The sequence below is a fragment of the Carcharodon carcharias genome, chromosome 2, assembly GCF_017639515.1.
Source record: "Carcharodon carcharias isolate sCarCar2 chromosome 2, sCarCar2.pri, whole genome shotgun sequence".
NCBI lineage: Eukaryota > Metazoa > Chordata > Chondrichthyes > Lamniformes > Lamnidae > Carcharodon > Carcharodon carcharias.
Window position 1 is genome coordinate 90,101,147 of NC_054468.1, and position 18,903 is coordinate 90,120,049.

The following is an 18,903-nucleotide window of genomic DNA, read 5'->3' on the forward strand; positions in this document are numbered from 1 at the left end:
TACAGTCGGTCACTGGGTCAAAATCCTGGAAATCCCTCCCTAATAGCACTGTGGGTATACCTACACCACATGGACTGCAGCGATTCAAGAAGGCAGCTCACCACCAGCTGCTCAATAATAACTAGGGAAGGGCAATAAGTTCTGGCTTAGCCAGTAATGTCCGCATCTCATGAAAGAATAAAGCAAAAAATTGTGATAGTATAGAATCTTACAGGGACAAATCCCACAGTGTAAAATGTCTCTGAGCAGCAATACTGAATTCTAAATCTGGCCCACACTGCCAGTGCGCATGTTATGCTGTGGATTATGGGGAACTCAGGGCATTCCTCTTTGATAACACAGAAGGGATGAAACCAGCATTGGCAGGGATACCTCATTCCCCTCACCCACCGACCTGCCCAGCCTCATGCCTCTTATTTGGGCCTTGGGCTGTTTGCAGCACTTCTTCACTTTCACCTTTAGCTGCTGCCTCTGGCCAGCCATTCAAGTCCTGGCAAGGGTCACAGTTTGGGGCAATTTGCTCTCTGTCCCTTCGCTTTCTAGCAAAAGAGGAGGGGAGCACTTTTCCCGAAGGTAGGCTTATTCCGACTTGAACATTGCTGAGAAGGAATTCATGTTGCCATAGCTTTGTGTTTTGCACTAGTTCCCTGTCGCTTTTGTCATGGCAACACCTCAGCCAACCAGAGTCAACTTGTGAACCAATCAGCACCATTTTCTCCTGTAGCATAAATTGTTGTCATTGTTTGAAATTTGGCATTCTTCTGTTTGTCCTGAAGAGCGCGAGATGGAAAGCTTTGTCAACATGTCTCCCTTCAGCAATATTCAGGTTCTGCTATACCAAGCGGCTAATCTTTTGCCAACTGTTCAGCAGTGGGTGAGTGGCAGCCACAGGAATGGAAAGGCTTGAGTCCCCGCTTGCTGTGGGGCTTCACCTGGCTTCCAGTTGCTGACTGCCCACAGTATCAGCACGGGGACACAAAGGGTCCAGCCGTGATCCAGCCTTCCTCAGGGTAACATTCCTGACAGAGGGCCATTTAGTCTGCCACTGGACCTTTAAACCAGTTATAAACTAGCCAGGCGTGCTGCATAAGTCTGGGCTGGAGCTTCTCCTCCTATTAATCTGCAGAGCGGGCCTCTCGCTTTTACAGCATAATATCAGGCAATCTCACCCACGCCATGATGAGCCCCCATTTCTCTGACACTTACCAATGCCTGTCTCTTCCCCAGGCTTCTCTTGCGCTCATAACTGGTGTTCAGTGCTGTGCACAATGCATTCCCCAAACTGCGAGTGAGGGGCAGGTTCGGATCAGCCCCATTGGCCAGCAGCTCATCTACTGCCTGCGTACAGTTAAAGAGAAGAGAGTTCAAAGGTTACCGAGTCCCTGCCTCCATTCTATGGGTCTAAGAGCAGTAGGGGAGTGGCCCTCAGAGCGTAGCCTGTGGATGGAGCACTCTGAGAAACGGGGATTGTGGTGAATTGGAGCTAGCGGCTATATTCAGTCAACAGGCTCCAGAGAGATCGAAAAAGAGCCTCGGCATGAGGGCAGGCCAAATAATCGGGATCTCTTGGGAATTAGGGAAGCCAAGGGGAGGGGAGGCGTGGCATAGTGGTAATGCCACGAGACTGGTAATCCAGAGGCCCAGGTGAGTGCTTTGGGGAACTCAGGTTCAAATGGAACCTAAATTTGATTAATAAATTTGGATTAAAGGAAGTCTAATAATGACCATGAAACCATTGTCAATCATCATCAAAACCCATCTGGCTCACTAAGAAGAAAATCTGCCATCCTTACCTGGTCTGGCCTATTTGTGACTCTAGATCCACAGAAATGGTTGACTCTTAACTGCCTCAGCTGATGAATCAGCGCTCCTCCCTATTGAACACCACTTGGAGGAAGTGTTGAGGGTGGCAAGGGCACAGAATGTACTCCAGGTGAGGACTTCAATGTCCATCACCAAGAATGGCTCGGTAGCACCACTACTGACTGAGCTGACTGAGTCCTAAAGAACATAACTGCTGGACTGGGACTGTGGCAGGTGGTGAAGAACTAACAAGAGGGAGAAACATATTTGGCCTGATTCTCACCGCAGATGCATCTGTCTATGACAGTATTGGCAGGAGTGACCACCGCACAGTCATTGTGGATGCGAAGTCCTGGCTTCACATTGAGGATACCCTCCATTGTGTTGTGTGACACTATCACCGTGCAAAATGGGACAGATTTCAAACAGATCTAGCAACTCAAGACTGGGCATCCATGAGGTGCTGTGGGCCATCAGCAGCAGCAGAATTGTACTCGAACACAATCTATGACATCATGGCCCAGCATATCCTCCACTCTACCATTACCATCAAGCCAGGGGCTCAGCCCTGGTTCAATGAAGAGTACAGGAGGGCATGCCAGGAGCAGCACCAGGCATACCTAAAAATGAGGTGTTAACACAGGACTACTTGCGTGGCTAACAGCATAAGGAGCAAGTGATAGAGCTAAGCAATCCCACAACCAACGTGAATGGCGATGGACGATTAAACAACTCACTGGAGGAGGAGGCTCCACAAATATCCCCATCCTCAATGGTGGGAGAGCCCAGCACATCAGTGCAAAAGACAAGGCTGAAGCATTTGCAACAATCAGTGAGGAGACACTCTGAACTGAGTGAGACAGAGACCAAGTGAGTGTATTTGGGAATTTGGTTCAAAGTGGGAATTCAGTGCATAGGGGGAAAGAGGGGCTTTGGGTAAAGTTTACTGGAGGAAGTGTAACTTAGAATAGAGTGCTGGGTGTTTGGTAATTAAGGAAGTTAGGGAATGAAGGGAAAGAGGGGCTCTTTTGCCTTCTGCTCTCTAACCGTCTCAGCCTTCAGAAGGTGGTCATATTCTGTTGCAGGAGAAGAAGCTAGTTATTTGGTGAGTATCTGGTAAATGACTAAGGTTTATTCTATTCCTAAGCTTCAAAATGGTCAACAACTGGTGGTGAGTTTAATAAAGTATATAAGAACAAAGGTAGAATATATAATTGAATAAAATAATTAAATAGTTAATTGGAATACAGTAAGGATGGCAGGACAGGTGAGGTGTCACAGCTGCAGCATGTGGGAGCTCCTGGATGCCAGTGTGATCAGGGGCAAACACGTCTGCAGTAAGTGTTTGTAGTTTGAGCAGCTTCAGCTCAGAGTTTATGAACTGGAGGCTGAATTACAGACTCTGCAACACATCAGGGAGGGGGAAAGTTACCTGGATTCTTTGTGCCAGGAGGTAGTCATTCCACTTAGGATAGGGTCTTCTGATATGGTCAGTGGTCAGAGACAGGAGAGTGTGACAACAAGTGAGGCAGGTAAGAGGACTCAGAGAGCAGGAGTGCAGGAGCCTCAGCCTTTACAATTGTCCAACAGGTTTGAGGTTTTGTCAGCTTGTTTGGATAAGAATGAGGGTGGATGACCTAACTGGCCATGGCACCATGGCGCAGGAAGCCATTCAAGTGAGGGGAGCAAAGAGGAATGTAGTGGTAGTGGGGGACATTATAGTAAGAGGGATTGACACTGTTCTTTGTAGCAAAGAGCGAGAGTCCAGATGGCTGTATTGCCTGCCCGGTGCCAGGGTGTGGGACATCTGCTTGGGGCTGGAGAGGAACTTGCAGTGGGAGGGGGAGGACCCAGTTGTCATGGTCCATGTTGGTACCAATGACATAGGCAGGATAAAGAAGGAGGTTCTGCAAAGTCAGTATGAGGACCTAGGCACCAAATTAAGAAGCAGAACCTCAAAGGTCATAACCTCTGGATTATTACCTGAGCCATTTGCAAATTGGCATAGGGTAAATCAGATTAGGGAGACAAATGTGCGGCTTGTGTGGGAGAAGTGGGTTCCAGATCATGGGACATGGACACCAGTATTGGGGAAATTGGGATCTGTACCATTGGGACGATCCACACCTGAACCGTGCTGGGACCAGTGTTCTTGCGAGTCGCATAACTAGGGAAGTAGAGGGGGGTTTAAAATGAATAGTGCGGGCAAGGCATTAAATCTGGGAGGATGTGGTAAATCAAAGAGCAGAGACAAGGCAAAAGAGAAAGGTATTATTACGGCAAATGAAAAACAGACGATGACAGGAAGGGATAGAGAGTACAAACCTAACATAAATTAACAGATGAGACTAGAGGTTATAAAAAGAATAAAAGGATAAAACTAAAAGCTCTGTATCTGAATATATCCATTCTGCACAAATCATTCGAAACAAAACAGATGAACTGCAGACATAGAAATAAATAATTATGACTTGATAACCATTACAGAGACATGGCTGCAGGAGGATATGGATTGGGACCTGAATATTGAAAGGTAAAGGACATTTAGGAAGGACAGGGAGTGTGGAAAAGGTGGAGGGGTGACTCTGTTAGTTAGCACAATAGAGAGGGATGAGCTATGTTCAGGAAGCCAGGATGTGGAAACAGTTTGGGTAGAGATGAGAAATGGTAAAGGCAAGAAGTCACTTGTGGGAGTCGTTTACAGGCCCCTCAATAGTAACCTCATGGTAGGGTTGAGCATAAAGGAAGAAATAATAGGAGCTTGTCAGAAAGGCACAGTGATAATCATGGGAGTTTTAATTTACATATAGACTGGAAAAGTCAGGTGGGCAAAGGTTGCCTAGATGAGGAGTATATTGAATGTTTTCAGGACAATTTCTTAGAACAGCATGTTCTGGAGCCAACCAGAGGACAGGCTATACTAGACCTGACATTGTGCAATGAGATTGGAATAAATAGTGATCTCATAGTGAACGTGCCATTAGGTAGCAGCGACCATAATATGATTGAATTTTATATTCAGTTTCAGGGAGAGAGTAGTGGGTCTGAGACTATGTTTTTAAACTTAAATAAGGACAATTATGAGGACATGAAAGCTGAGCTGGCTAAAGCGAATTGGAAAATTAGGTTAAGGGATAGGTTGATAGAGACACAGTGGCTAATATTTAAGGGGATATTTCAGAATGCACAGAATAGATACATTCCAACGAGTAAGACAAAGTCCAAGGGATGGACACATCATCTGTGGTTAACCAGGAAGGTTAAAGATAGTATCAATCTTAAAGAAAAAGCACATAATTGTACAAAGATAAGTGGCAGGTCAGAAGGTTGGACAGAGTATACGAAACAGCAAAGAATAACTGAAAGACTAATAAGGAGGGAATATTTAGAGCATGAGAGAAAGCTAGCCAGAAATGTAAAATCAGAAAGTAAGAGTTTTTATAAATACTTTAAAAACAAACAAATTACAAAGTGAGCATTGGTCCTATAGAAAGTGGGTCTGGAGAATTGATAATGGAAAACAAGGAGATGGCAGATGAATTTAACAGGTATTTTGCATCAGTTTTCATTATTGAGGATACAAGTAATATTCCGGAAGCAGATATAAACCAAGAAATGGAAGTGGGGAAGGAAGTCAGGAAAATTAGTCACCAGAGAAGTGGTACTGAGTAAATTTTTGGAGCTGTGGGCTGACAAGTGCCTGGGTCCTAATTTGCTTCATCCTAGGGTCTTAAAAGAAGCAGCTAGTGAGGTAGTTGATGCATTGGTTTTAATTTTCCAAAACTCCCTAGATTCAGGGAAGGTTCTATTAGACTGGAAGATAGCAAATGTAACTCCATTATTCAAAAAAGGACAGAGACAGAAAGCAGGAAGCTACAGGCCAGTTAGCCTAACATCTGTTGTAGGAAAAATGTTAGAAAGGTCAGACAGACTAGGCTTGTATCTGCTGGAGTTTAGACGAGTATGAGGTGACTTGATTGAAACATATAAGATCCTGAGGGGTCTTGACAGGGTGGATGTGGAGAGGATGTTTCCTCTCGTGAGAGAATCTAGAACTAGGGGTCACTGTTTTAAAGTGAGGCCATTTAAAATAAAGATGAGGCAAAACTTTTTCACTCAGAGGGTGGTGAGTCTTTGCAACTCTCTTCCGGAAAAAGTGGTGGAAGTAGGGTCTTTGAATATCTTTAAGGCAGAAGTGGATAGATTCTTGGTAAGCAAGGGGGTGAAAGGTTATTGGGGGTAGGTGGGATGCAGGTTTAAGGTTACCATCAGATCAACCATAATCTTATTGAATGGCACAGCAGGCTCGAGGGGCTGAATGGCCTACTCCTGCTGTTTGTTCGTATGTTTGTATTTGAGGGAGAGTTAATGGTAAGTATTATCCCCCAGTGCAGTATGTGTTCATTTATTCTTATGCTGCCAGACAGGATGGACCCTGAAAATATCAAATACGTTGAACTATTGTCCTTCACACAATTATAGAATCTTACTGCACGGAAGGGGGTCATCGGTTTATTGTGCCTTTGTCAGCCCTTTGAATCTATGCTTAGGCTTTTCTGCTCTAAAGAGAACATTCCTGGCTTCTCTCGTCTCCCTCGGCATAACTGAAATGCAGCATCCCCCGTTATAATTTTGGGAAATGTCCTCTGCTCCTTCTCCTTGTCATCCTTTCAAATGGTGGATGATTTCCCAAGCTTCCAACTTGACGATAAAATCTGCTATTTATTAAACTGCCTTTCCTGTACTGTCATTCACTTTTTAACTGCAGCTTCGTTTTCTGGCCAAACATCCTGCCAGTTCTGAAGAAGAGTCACACGGACTTAAACGTTAACTCTTGTTTCTCGCTCCACAGATGCTGAGTTTTTCTAGCATTTCAGTTTTTAATTCTGTCAATCGCAGCACTAGATACTGCCACTAGAGGGGAATAGCACTCCCTGTACCTATACATGATACTTTGGCGCCATCGTGTGGCAGAAACTCAGTACTGGAGGAATCTGAACACAATTAATAAAAAACCACATTAACTCGCATAACCCATGATGCAATTGGATTTACAAAAAAATATTCCCCAAGGCCTTAAGCACTGTAAAGTCTTTCTGCTAACATATTAACTCTCAGGCCAACACTTACCCCTAAACTTCATATCTAAACCTTAAGCTGCTAGAGCCCCTCCTCTTCAGAGGCTGAGGGTGAACTCCCCTCCTCCAAAAGGTGAATTCCTCCCCTCAACCGGTTGATCCTCTTCCCCAAAATGAGAAAACCCCTGAGCTACCCACAAAGAAAAAGCAAATAAAGAGGATTCCACCAGTCCCTGATTAAGGGGGTGAGAGGTAGAGCCATTCTGGGGTCCTCCCCAAGGCCCCAGCTGACCCTCCAGTTGCCCATGTGGTCATTTTCATGTGCCACTGCCTTGGAGGTGTTGACAAGTTATTTAACTTGGGTGGCATTACACCAAGCCCAACCTAATCCTCATTTGACAACCACACACTGTTCAGCAGGGTTTGCAGGAAGTGAATAGCTAATTCTGGTGTGTTGTGGGGACACAGGTGATCAGGAAATGTTCACATTCTGTCCGATTATAGGGGAAAGGCATTCGAATGGTGATGAACAGTTTCAAAATATTTAAAGGGAACACCTACCAGGTCGTTTCCACTAGCGATTGCCAGTGAAAGGGGTGAGTGGCCACTCCATAATAAGTTGGGATTTGCTTTGTGCCGTAGGAGCAGACGAACAATCTGGTGCGCATTCTGAAAATAGACATCACGTTCGTCATCAATGAACACATAATGTGGACCAACTAGCGACATTCAAACTCCCCCCCCCACCACCACTCAAAACACCCCCAACTCAAACAGTCCCACCCAATCCGCCCCCCAATCAAACCGTCCCCACTTAAATCGCCCCCCATTCAAACCACCCCTCCACCCAAACTGCCCCCACCTCAAACTCCACACTCAAACTCACCCCCACTCAAATCGCTCCCCACTCAAACCCTCCCCTACTCATAGCCTCCCCCACTCAAACCCTCCCCCATGCAAACGACCCACACACAGACTATCCATGGTATATAGTTTCACAATAGAGATTCCTCTGATAATAAACTCATCGCTGAATTAAATCCTTGAAACAGTCGGCACCCTGCAGTGCTTCTGACTCCACTGGAAGTCAAGCCTCTGTAAATCAGAATTACCTGGAAAAACTCAGCAGGTCTGGCAGCATCGGCGGAGAAGAAAAGAGTTGACGTTTCGAGTCCTCATGACCTCTGTTGAAGGGTCATGAGGACTCGAAACGTCAACTCTTTCTTCTCCGCCGATGCTGCCAGACCTGCTGAGTTTTTCCAGGTAATTCTGTTTTTGTTTTGGATTTCCAGCATCTGCAGTTTTTTGTTTTTATCTCTGTAAATCAGTTTGCTCTCCAAGAACATGTTGAAGCAGAACGACACACTCCCTGGAGGCAAGGGCTCCACAGCAAGCAGGGAACACACAAACTCTTGGGATTCCCAATAAAAAATCCATGTCCCCTCCAAGGCAACCCAACCCTGTCAGGGATCCCACTCAGAATGGGGTGTAGGAAACCCAATGGGCTGAATCACCCCCATGGGCATCGGGACACGAGGTCAGCACCTTAAGCAGCTCTGGAGCCCGGGCGTGGCCTCAACACAGCCGCTAGAGTTACTTTACATGAGGTGGCCTCCAAACGGGCCACATCCACCTTCACTAACCAATGAAATACAGGGGGTGGACCAGGAAAGCAGGAGGCCCAATGGGAGGGCTGGCAGTGATGTCCAGACGGCAGTCCCTTGGGGAGAGATGAGTGCATCTGGAAAAAAGGAAGACATCTCAAAATGGAGGCACCCACTCAGGATCCCCTTTCCCTGGCGAAAAGGACAACAAATGCGAGTTTTCCCCTTCAGAAGAGTGCATGCAGCCACTCCTGGGCTGCTGCAAACATTGCACTCTCCTGGTGCTGCCAATGAATTCTGCTACCCATGACCCACTGACCTCCCGGCGAGATGCTGCCTCCCCACCATTGCCGGGCTCCCTTCCCAGCAGGGCACACCAGGAAAGGAGCAGCCCTGGGGAAAATAGCCCTTGATTAGGGCCTGAATTGGTTTTCTTGCCTGCGCCCCTTTGTTTGTTGGGGGGGGTGGGGTGCGGCCAATTCTGGTGGCAGCCCACCCCACGGGAAGTGTTGCCCGATGGTGGGACAGGGCTGCTGGCGGAGATATCCCAGTCCGCATTGTCCCCCAATCCCACCTCCACGAGGCTGAGAAAATTCAGCCCAATCTTGGAATAGAGCCATCGATAAGGTCATTCTTCAAATAGGGAGTCACATCATGGCCCTTGCACGGCCCCTCTGCTTTGCTACATCACAACATTGTTTTCATACAGATGGCACCTCAGCACCCACTGCCAGTTGAGCTCCAATGTTGTAACGTTGTGCTTTCACTGTGTGTGCAGCACAAACCTTACTCTGTGGAAACGTCCACCCAGCAATCCATAATGGTGCCAATGGAGTCATTCAAAAAAATCCTTTGCTCACTCAATAATTTTATTGAGTGATTTTTATGACCATCGCTCCTTGAAATTGGCTGGGCATCGAGAGAGTTCTGCCCAATGCCCATTCACCCAGTGCCCAGTTTCTGCCTAAAACAACTGCAAACTCCTCAACTCAATAATTCTAAAATTGATGCTTTTATAGGATTCAGCAGAAGCCCTGTCTAGGGATTTGGTTGCTAAGGAACACTGTTAAAATGGTTTTACCTTGTAGTTGTCCTCCCATTGGCAAGCTATATGCAGTGGAGTCCGCCCATCTTCTATGATGGCTATTTCAGGGGGAGTGTGGTAATGTGATGGGACTCCTGACGCATTGGGGCTCTTCAAGATGAACCCTGTTTTCACCTGTGGCTCGTGGGGCTGTTAAAAAGAGAACTCGTGTCTGTGCATTGCTCCATCACATCTCAAAATGCAACAAGCCAATGATTCCTAGGAGGAGCAGGAGGGGGTCATTCAGCCCCTAGATGCTGTCCCATCATTCAGTGGGGTGACCCAGGCCAAACCCTGGCTAATAGTTCCCAACAAGTAGCATCAAAACTCAGAGTGGCTGTAACTTTGAAGGGAACCTGCCCTTCACATCTACACTTACACCTGGGCTGTAGGCGTGGAACAGGACACACAGGAACCTGTAAGGGGAAGGGAATTGGGTGAGGGTGAAGGCAGGAGTGTCTTGGTCTACTCTGACACTGCCAGATGCACCACTGTTTCTGTGAACCACACTCCTCCTGTTCCAGAGTGTGCGATTGCAGTGTCCACGCCATTTTGGAGCCAAAATGGTAGCTGAAGCGCCAAAAATATGGGCGCCACAGAACCAGGTTTTCTGGCCAATGGCTTTCTTTCCCCCAAATAGTGATTCGCTTTGGATTGTCTCAAATTCCCCCGCCTCGTAAAACCAGCCAATCAGGGCTCTCCATGCTCTCCCAACATATCAGCAATTCTGGAGACGCAAAAGTAAATAGCCGGGCCTCGTGCTCATTTGCTGGGCTTCCCCGAGCTCAGTGTCATTCCTCCGATAACAGGCAGTGAAGCCACTGTCTATGTTACCCCAACAGGGTTAACTTGTGCCTCAAAACAAGTGTGTGGGATCACCCATTAAACACCATACCACATCAGGCGGATAGATCTCATTGTCATCCTTTGCTCCTTTGTCAGGGTTTGCTGCAGCATTAAGTAGCAGCTCTGTAATGGCCACTCCTTTCTTGCCAGGGATAGCCACAGCGACGTGAAGTGGGAGCAGCCCTGCCATGTTCATTGCCTGCAAGCAAAAGGCAAAACATAGTCCTCATGTTCACAGCCATTTGGTTTTCAGACATACTATCGCATCAGGCCTTCTCTGTTTTCCCCCTCATATCTACACTTGCTGAGTCTGATCCTGGAAGCTGTGGGGTGGGGAGGTAGGGGTGGGGGTGGGGGTGGGGCTGGTGGTGGATGGAGAGGAGAGGCAAGGAAGGCCGCTGGCAGCTTTTGGAGGTGCTGCCATTGCCTCCTGGAGCCAACTGGGTGCCAGAAACCATCCGGGAGAGGCTCTCTGCCCTTAGAAAGCTAGGGGTCCGTCACTTAGCGTTGCAGACAGATGGTGGGAAGTGAATCCAACATTCCCATTCATCATGGTTCAGATTGGGGAACTGGGTGAAGTGGAACTTATACGAGATTGAGCACTGATGTGGGAATAAAAACATAAGAATTAGGAGCAGGGGTAGACCACACAGCCCATCGCGCCTACTCTATCATTCAATATGATCATGGCTGATCTTGGGCTTCAACTCAATGCTCAACAAAATGATCAACAATGCCTCCTCAACCCTTGAACTAGGACTCCACACTCAGCAAGACTTAGAAAGAACAATATTGAAGGAATCAGGGAATCAGGATAGTAATGAAAGGGTGGAGTACGTTGGGGCCCAGGTTTTGATTTCCAAACCCCACCCCACCACTCCACAATCACTGGTTTCAGTCATTGCGCTGTGTGGAGATGCTAAGTGTGGGGTGGATATTTTCCAGGGTAGGAATTTGCCAGCAGGTTTTGCAGGGATGCTTCCCATAGCTAGTCAGGATCATTATTAGAAGTCTGGGCATAGGCTCTCTGCTAGCGCTCTTGGAAGAATAAGGTGTATAACCCAGGATGGCCAGCAGACAGCAAGCTAGGGAAAGAATAGTGTGAATGTTCACTTGGGTTGATATGGACTATCAAACTGATGTGTATGGCACAGGGATGTGTGTGTGTGTGTTTGTGTGTGTGTGTGTGTGTGTGTGTGTGTGTGCAGGGAGGGGGTGGGGGGGGTGGGTGGGTGGGTAGAGGCAGAAAATACAAAAAAACCATTGAATATGTGTCAGGCCTGCAAACTGACCTGCATTTAGTAAGACAAAGGTCACTCTCACCTGAGGATAATAGCTCCCACATGTGCCAACTGTGTTGGCAACACCAGACACCACTTACACTCTGCCCCAACATCAGGCCAATGGAAGTAATTCTGAACTTTCACTAATGCAGTGAATTTGGCAGCCACCTCATGTGATATCAAGAAATCACCAAAGGCATTGGAAAAAGCAGAGACCAGGGGTCCTGAAAACATCCCCTCAGTATTACGGAAGACTTGTGCTCCAGAACTAGCTGTGCCCATAGCCAAGCTGTTCCAGTATAGCTATAACACTGGCATCTACCCAGCAATGTGGAAAATTGCCCAGGTATGTCCTGTAAACAAAAAGCAGGACAAATCCAACCCGGCCATTTACTGCCCCATCAGTCCACTCTCCATCATCAGTAAAGTAATGGAAGATGTCATGACAGTGCTAACAAGCGGCATTTACACAGCAATAACCTGCTCACTGGCACTCAGTTTCTGTTCCGTCAGGGCCACTCAGCTCCTGATCTCATTACAGCCTTGATTCAAACATAGACAAAAGAGCTGAACTCCCAAGGTGAGGTGTGAGTGAATGCCCTTAACATCAAGGCAACATTTGACCGAGTGTGGCATCAAGGAGCCCCAGCAAAACTGGAGTCAGTGGGAATCAGGGGAAAATCTCTTCACCAGTTGGAGTCATACGTAGCATGAAGGGAGATGGATGTGGTTGCTGGAAGCCAATCATCTCAGTTCCAAGACATCACTGCAGGAGTTCCTCAGAGTAGCCAGCCATTTTCAGCTGTTTCTTCAATGATCTTCCTTCCATCATAATGTCAGAAGTGGGGATGTTCACTGATGATTGCACAATGTTCAGCACCATTCACAACTCCTCAGATACTGAAGCAGTCCATGTCCAAATGCAACAAGACCTGGACAATATCAAGGCTTGGGCTGACAAGTGGCAAGTAACATTCACATCATGCAATTGTCAGGCAATGACCATCTCCAACAAGAGAGAGTCTAACCATCACCCCTTGACTTTCAATGGAATTATGACAGCTGAATCCCCCTCTATCAACATCCATTGACCAGAAACTGAACTGGACTAGCCATATAAATACTGTGACTGCAAGAGAAGGTCAGAGGTTAGAAATCCCACAGCGAATAACTCACCTCTCTTTCCAAAGCCTGTTCACCATCTACAAGGCTCAAGTCAGGAGTGTAATAAAATACACTCCACGTCTCTGGATGAGTGCAGCTCCAAGAACACTCAAGAAGCTTGACATCATGCAGGATAAAGCCGCCTGCTTGATTGGCAACCCACACCCATCTTAAACATTCATTCCATCCACCACCGATGCAGCGTAGCAAATGTGTGTACTATGTACAAGATGCACTGTAGCAACTCAACAAGCCTCCTTCGACAACACCTTCTAAACCTAAAACCTCTACCACCTAGAAGGATCAGGGCAGCAGATAGATGGGAACACCACCACCGGGAAGTTTCCCTCCAAGTCATTCACCATCCTGACTTGGAAATATATCGCCGTTCCTTCACTGTCATTGTGGGTGGTACCGACACCACATGCTCTGCAATAGTTCAAAAAGGCAGCTCACCACCACCTTCTCAAAGGCAATTAGGGATGGGCAATAAATGCTGGCCCAGCCAGCGAAGCCCACATCCCATGAATGAATAAAAGAAACCCTACATAGTTGTCACTCTTCCTTTTGTCCCCCAGTAATAGAAAGAAATAAAATGAGAACGAAAGAAGAGGGACAAACAGGGGGTAACTGATACTTGGGGTTTCCATGTGGCTCAGTTGATGGGCACAGCTTGGCACTTACCATAATGTTAATGTTCTTGATGTAAGGTGAAGGCTCAGGTGTAGAACTCATTACTACTGAAAGCTGAGAAGGGAAGAGAGGGAGTGAGAGGGGGGATGGAATGGAGGAGGGAAAGAAAGACAGAAAGAAAACATGAGTCCCGTCTGTGGAGTGTTGGAGTGAGTGTGCGAAGGATAACTGGTCTTGTCATCCTTTAAAGTGAACAATGTGGAAGGATTTCACTAAGGAGTCAGGTTGGAATTGGAGCCCATTCCAGGACAACCTATCCCCTTATGGCTTGAGTTCTGCCCAAAATGGCAAATTCAAATTTGTACATGGAGGAGAGGAAAAGGCTCTACACTTCTTAAAGGTTCTTAACACTAATGAAGGAGGTGATATTCAGACATAGCTATCACTCACCTGCCTGGCCAAAATCAAACATTTTCACTAACCCATCGATGGTATTCATTACTTAGGGTATTCTGCCAGTGTTAACCTTTAATATCCAAGTATAGGTCACACTGCCCAGAGGGGAATGTAACTAAATCAGTGATCCTGCAAGGAGAAATTCATCCATCCACCTAAGTAGGCCAAATTGAGTTTACATTCATCATGTCATCACAGTCTAATCCTATCCTTACCTCAAGTCACAGGGGTGCATGTTCCGGCAGCTGGCAATGGACCACAATTTGCAGTGGGAATCCTGGTCAGTTTTTTGTCCATGTAATATCTGTGGGTTACTAGAGACACCTATTGCTGGGTAAACAAACATCCCAAGTGACCCGCAGCACCTCCCCCACACCATCCCCCCGTACCCCATCACCTCCTCGGCCCCACGAATCCCCAACCCCAGTTGCCTTGACCTTTGCTGGAACAGCTATAGAGCATTACACCTCAAAACATGTGATTCGGTTGCACTGCTGCACAATTCACATGGTACAGGGGTACTACAACATGGCTCACGCAGAGCAAGCTATGTGATCCAGTCACATAACCGCAGCTTTGTGTTTATGCAGTGGCTTTATTACAGTAAGAACATCCCCAAAGGCACACTTCACTTATCTACTCAATCCCAGCTCGGAGGACAATCCCCTCATTTCAGCAACCAATCTCATCAACTTTTGTTGCACTAGGATATTTGCCCTTCTTGGTAGACCAGTTATCAGATAACATTTTGTATTGTATCTCAGAAAGGCACATTAGGATGGGGGGGGCAAGGAGGTAGTTTATAAGGAGGATGTGAAATGATGAAATGTAAATGGGGAGGTAGAGACATTTAGAGGGTATTCTTGAGCTGAGGGCTCAGATGTCCATGGCGCCAATGGTGGTTTGAAGAAAATTGCTGGTGTGCGCAAAAGGACGGAATTGGAAGAACACAGTGAGCTCAGCGGGTTGTAGGGCTGGAGATGGCTACAGAGATAAGGAAGGGCAAAACCATAGAGGGATTCGAACATGGATAAAAATTTTAAATTCAGGGCACAGTCTCACAGCAGTACAATTGTACAGTGTAACTTAAGTCACATTGTACAGTTCCACCAGGGACAAAAGTTGCTCAGTACAGTCTCTCTGCAGGTATCAGTGTGACTGCATACAAATTAACATGGTTTGATCCCACGGTGAATCAGATAGTCGGATAAGTCATGCCAGATAATCTGGCCAGTTGGGTGCAGAGGAATATATATCACTTCTATGAAATATGCTTAACTTCATATGGTACAGAAAGATAAGCAGTTAGTCCATGAATTCTATTTCCTTTTTTGCTTTCTCTTGGCCCCTGTTGTCTCCTCCCTTCCTGTTATCCAGCCAAGGCACCTTTCATTTTTCTTCTCTCAGGCATGGTTGGCAATTTCCAGAATCTGCTCCAGGTTTAAAACATTCTTGAACACGTCTAAAGCTACAGTCCATGTCTCTGTTCATTTTCTCCAAAGGGCCCACAATGACTAACCTCCCCTCATTCTGCCCCCTCCCACAGTGACTAACCTCCCCTCATTCTCCCCCCTCCCACAGTGACTAACCTCCCCTCATTCTCGCCCCTCCCACAGTGACTAACCTCCCCTCATTCTCCCCCCTCCCACAGTGACTAACCTCCCCTCATTCTCCCCCCTCCCACAATGACTAACCTCCCCTCATTCTCCCCCCTCCCACAGTGACTAACCTCCCCTCATTCTCCCCCCTCCCACAGTGACTAACCTCCCTTCATTCTCTCCCCTCCCACAGTGACTAACGTCCCCTCATTCTGCCCCCTCCCACAGTGACTAACCTCCCCTCATTCTGCCCCCTCCCACAGTGACTAACCTCCCCTCATTCTGCCCCCTCCCACAGTGACTAACCTCCCCTCATTCTCCCCCCTCCCACAGTGACTAACCTCCCCTCATTGTCTCCCCTCCCACAGTGACTAACCTCCCCTCATTCTCCCCCCTCCCACAGTGACTAACCTCCCCTCATTCTCTCCCCTCCCACAGTGACTAACCTCCCCTCATTCTCCCCCCTCCCACAGTGACTAACCTCCCCTCATTCTCTCCCCTCCCACTGTGACTAACCTCCCCTCATTCTCTCCCCTCCCACAGTGACTAACCTCCCCTCATTCTGCCCCCTCCCACAGTGACTAACCTCCCCTCATTCTGCCCCCTCCCACAGTGACTAACCTCCCCTCAATCTCTCCCCTCCCACAGTGACTATCCTCCCCTCATTCTCTCCCCTACCACAGTGACTAACCTCCCCTCATTCTGCCCCCTCCCACAGTGACTAACCTCCCCTCATTCTGCCCCCTCCCACAGTGACTAACCTCCCCTCATTCTCTCCCCTCCCACAATGACTAACCTCCCTTCATTCTCCCCCTCCCACAGTGACTAACCTCCCTTCATTCTCCCCCTCCCACAGTGACTAACCTCCCTTTGTTCTCCCCTCTCCCACAGTGACTAACTTTTCCCCATCCTCCCCCTTCCCCCCAACTAATTCACCCATACAGACTCCCCCCGCCCTGACTGCCCCATCACACTGTCCTCCTGGATTCCGTCAATGAATCAAAAATCACCATCCTTGTCTGCATTTCCAATGAATATCAGTAACTTGCACACAGCGTCCCTTCCATCGGCAGCCATATTGTGGCTGTCTCCATTGACATCCTGGCTCACAGTGGCAATATCTCACTCATCCTGTAGCCTCCCCCCTCCCCCCTGCACTTTCTCCTCCTCACCTGCCTTGTCCAACCTATTACAATAATGGTGTGGCCTTCATCATCAAGTGACACCCTGGTCTCTCTCCCTACTCTACTGGCACCTTCTCCTCCTCAAGCATGTCTCTTGTTCCACCCTTCTCACCTCTTCTTTAAAATCTTCTTCCCCTACCATTCCTAAGCCCCACTCCCTAGATAACCTCCCTCGTCCTCCCTCAGCCCCTGCACTGAATGACACCTCATTGTCAGCAAACTCAACGTCCATTTCAACTCTCCTTGACCTCTCATTCAAATGCCCTTTGAACTCCAAAATCTTTCCTCCATCCAAGCACTAATATCCACCCTTCAGCTTACATCTCCTGTGAACTTTTTATCCACTCGGTCGTGATCATTAATTAACCCATCTCTATTCAAGTTCCTGTATCCCTCACCACACCACACACCCCTACTCCAATCCAACCCACTTCCTCTGTTTTGCTTTTGGAAAAAACTCCCCTTCAAGCCATTTAGATCAGCATTTTGCAACTCCCTATGACCTGATGTTTGGCTTTCCATTTCCTACAAACCTTTTACAACCATGGATTTACTCAGCCATTCCCTAACTTCTGCCTTTGTGTCCTTGGCCCCAGCAAATCATCGGCGGTCTCCCACCCCAGTCATTCCTCCTGGAGATGAGGCAGGCTCAGTGGGCTGAATAGTAAACTCCTGCTTCTATTTCTTATGACCTTTTGGTCCTGTGAACCTGCTTCGTCACTCATTAGGATCACAGCTGAACTTCAACCACAATTCCACTTTTCCCATTCGATCCCCATTTCCTTCTAATCCCTTAGAGCCCAAAACCTATTGATCTCCTGCTTGAATACACTCAGCTACTGAGCAAGCACCACCCTCTACATTAGCAAATTCCAAAGATCTCAACCCTCTGAGGTAAAACGCATCTGGTGCACATCTGGATTTGCCATCCATCGCCGCATTAAACGCTATTGGGCCTCCCTCTCCTGAACCAAAACTGCTCCCTACTCCAGGGTCAGCCCAGGGAGCTAAAAAAAAAAAGCCCTTACCTCTGCCACTCCTCTGTCCTCTGTGGCTCACCCTCGCCTCTGAGTCAGAAGGTCATTGGTTCAAGTTCGCATTCCAGAGACTTGAGCACATGACCTTGGCTGCTGCACAGTTGGAGGTGCCATTTGCAGATTAGACCTTAAACCAAGGCTGTGCTCTCAGCTGGGTCTAATAGATCCTAAGGTACTATTTCCCCCGCTTCATGGCCAATATTTACCCTTTGATTTCCATCAACAAAAGGAAAAATTACCTGGCCCTTTTGGACTCGAAACGTTAACTCTGTCTTCTCCACAGATGCTGTCAGACCTGCTGAGTTTTTCCAGCAATTTTTGTTTTTGTTACCTGGCCCTTAACTGCTACAGTTTTTGAGCATTGCTGTGTGGAAGATTTCCTCCATTCCAACAGCAGCTACACTTCAAAAGTGTCATCCCCTCCATGACATCCTGGTCCAATTTTCAGTCACCTGTAAAGTCCCTTCCTTACCTCAGCACCTTGCTATGCAAGTGTACGAGAAGAGGCACCTCCCCTTTATCTCCTCACTTCCCATCAGCCAATGGCTGAAACACTCCTTCCAGATGAAATGGTAATTTAATTATACTTCTTGAAAATTAGTATCTTACATTCACTGCACACCATGTGGTCTGCCGTACAATGGGAAGAGCAAACAGACTGGGTGACGACTTTGCAGGACACCTCCTTTCAGTCTGCAAGCAATGGCCCCGAGATTCTTGTCACTTGTCATTTGCGTTCCCTGCCCCACTCCCACTCTGGCCTCTCTGTCATTGGCTTCCTACACTGTTCCTCATCTTTTGCTTAAGCACTTCACAGTCTTCTAGCCTCAACATTGAGTTCAACAATTTCATGACTACTGCTCCCATTTTTTCAGACAGCAACTGTTGGTAATGATTCTGCTATTTCCATTTACACTTCCCACTTTACCTGTCCCATTCCAATTCCCTTTTGCCTTTTAGAACCCGTCAATTTATCCAAGGATTTTTTGTCAACCATTCTAAAATGCCATCTTTGGTTCTGCATTCAATTTTTCTGATTACATCATTGAGAAGTGCTTTGGGCCACTTTATGATGTTAAACCCATTGTATTGGGGGTTTCCCAAACAGTGGGTCACGAACCCCAGTGGGGTCA

The 18,903-nt window shown here is 47.3% G+C and overlaps 1 protein-coding gene across 1 annotated transcript in view; it reads right to left on the reverse strand.

The window, feature by feature from the left end:
• The window catches only part of ankmy1 (ankyrin repeat and MYND domain containing 1), a 93,628-nt gene that overhangs the window by 46,623 nt on the left and 28,102 nt on the right, over window positions 1-18,903 (reverse strand). The window contains exons 8-11 of the mRNA XM_041205737.1: window positions 10,465-10,614; window positions 9,567-9,719; window positions 7,443-7,550; window positions 1,207-1,338 (exon numbers count right to left, since the gene is read on the reverse strand). Coding sequence (XP_041061671.1) covers window positions 1,207-1,338; window positions 7,443-7,550; window positions 9,567-9,719; window positions 10,465-10,614 — 543 coding nt within the window. The remainder of the gene's footprint in view (window positions 1-1,206; window positions 1,339-7,442; window positions 7,551-9,566; window positions 9,720-10,464; window positions 10,615-18,903) is intronic.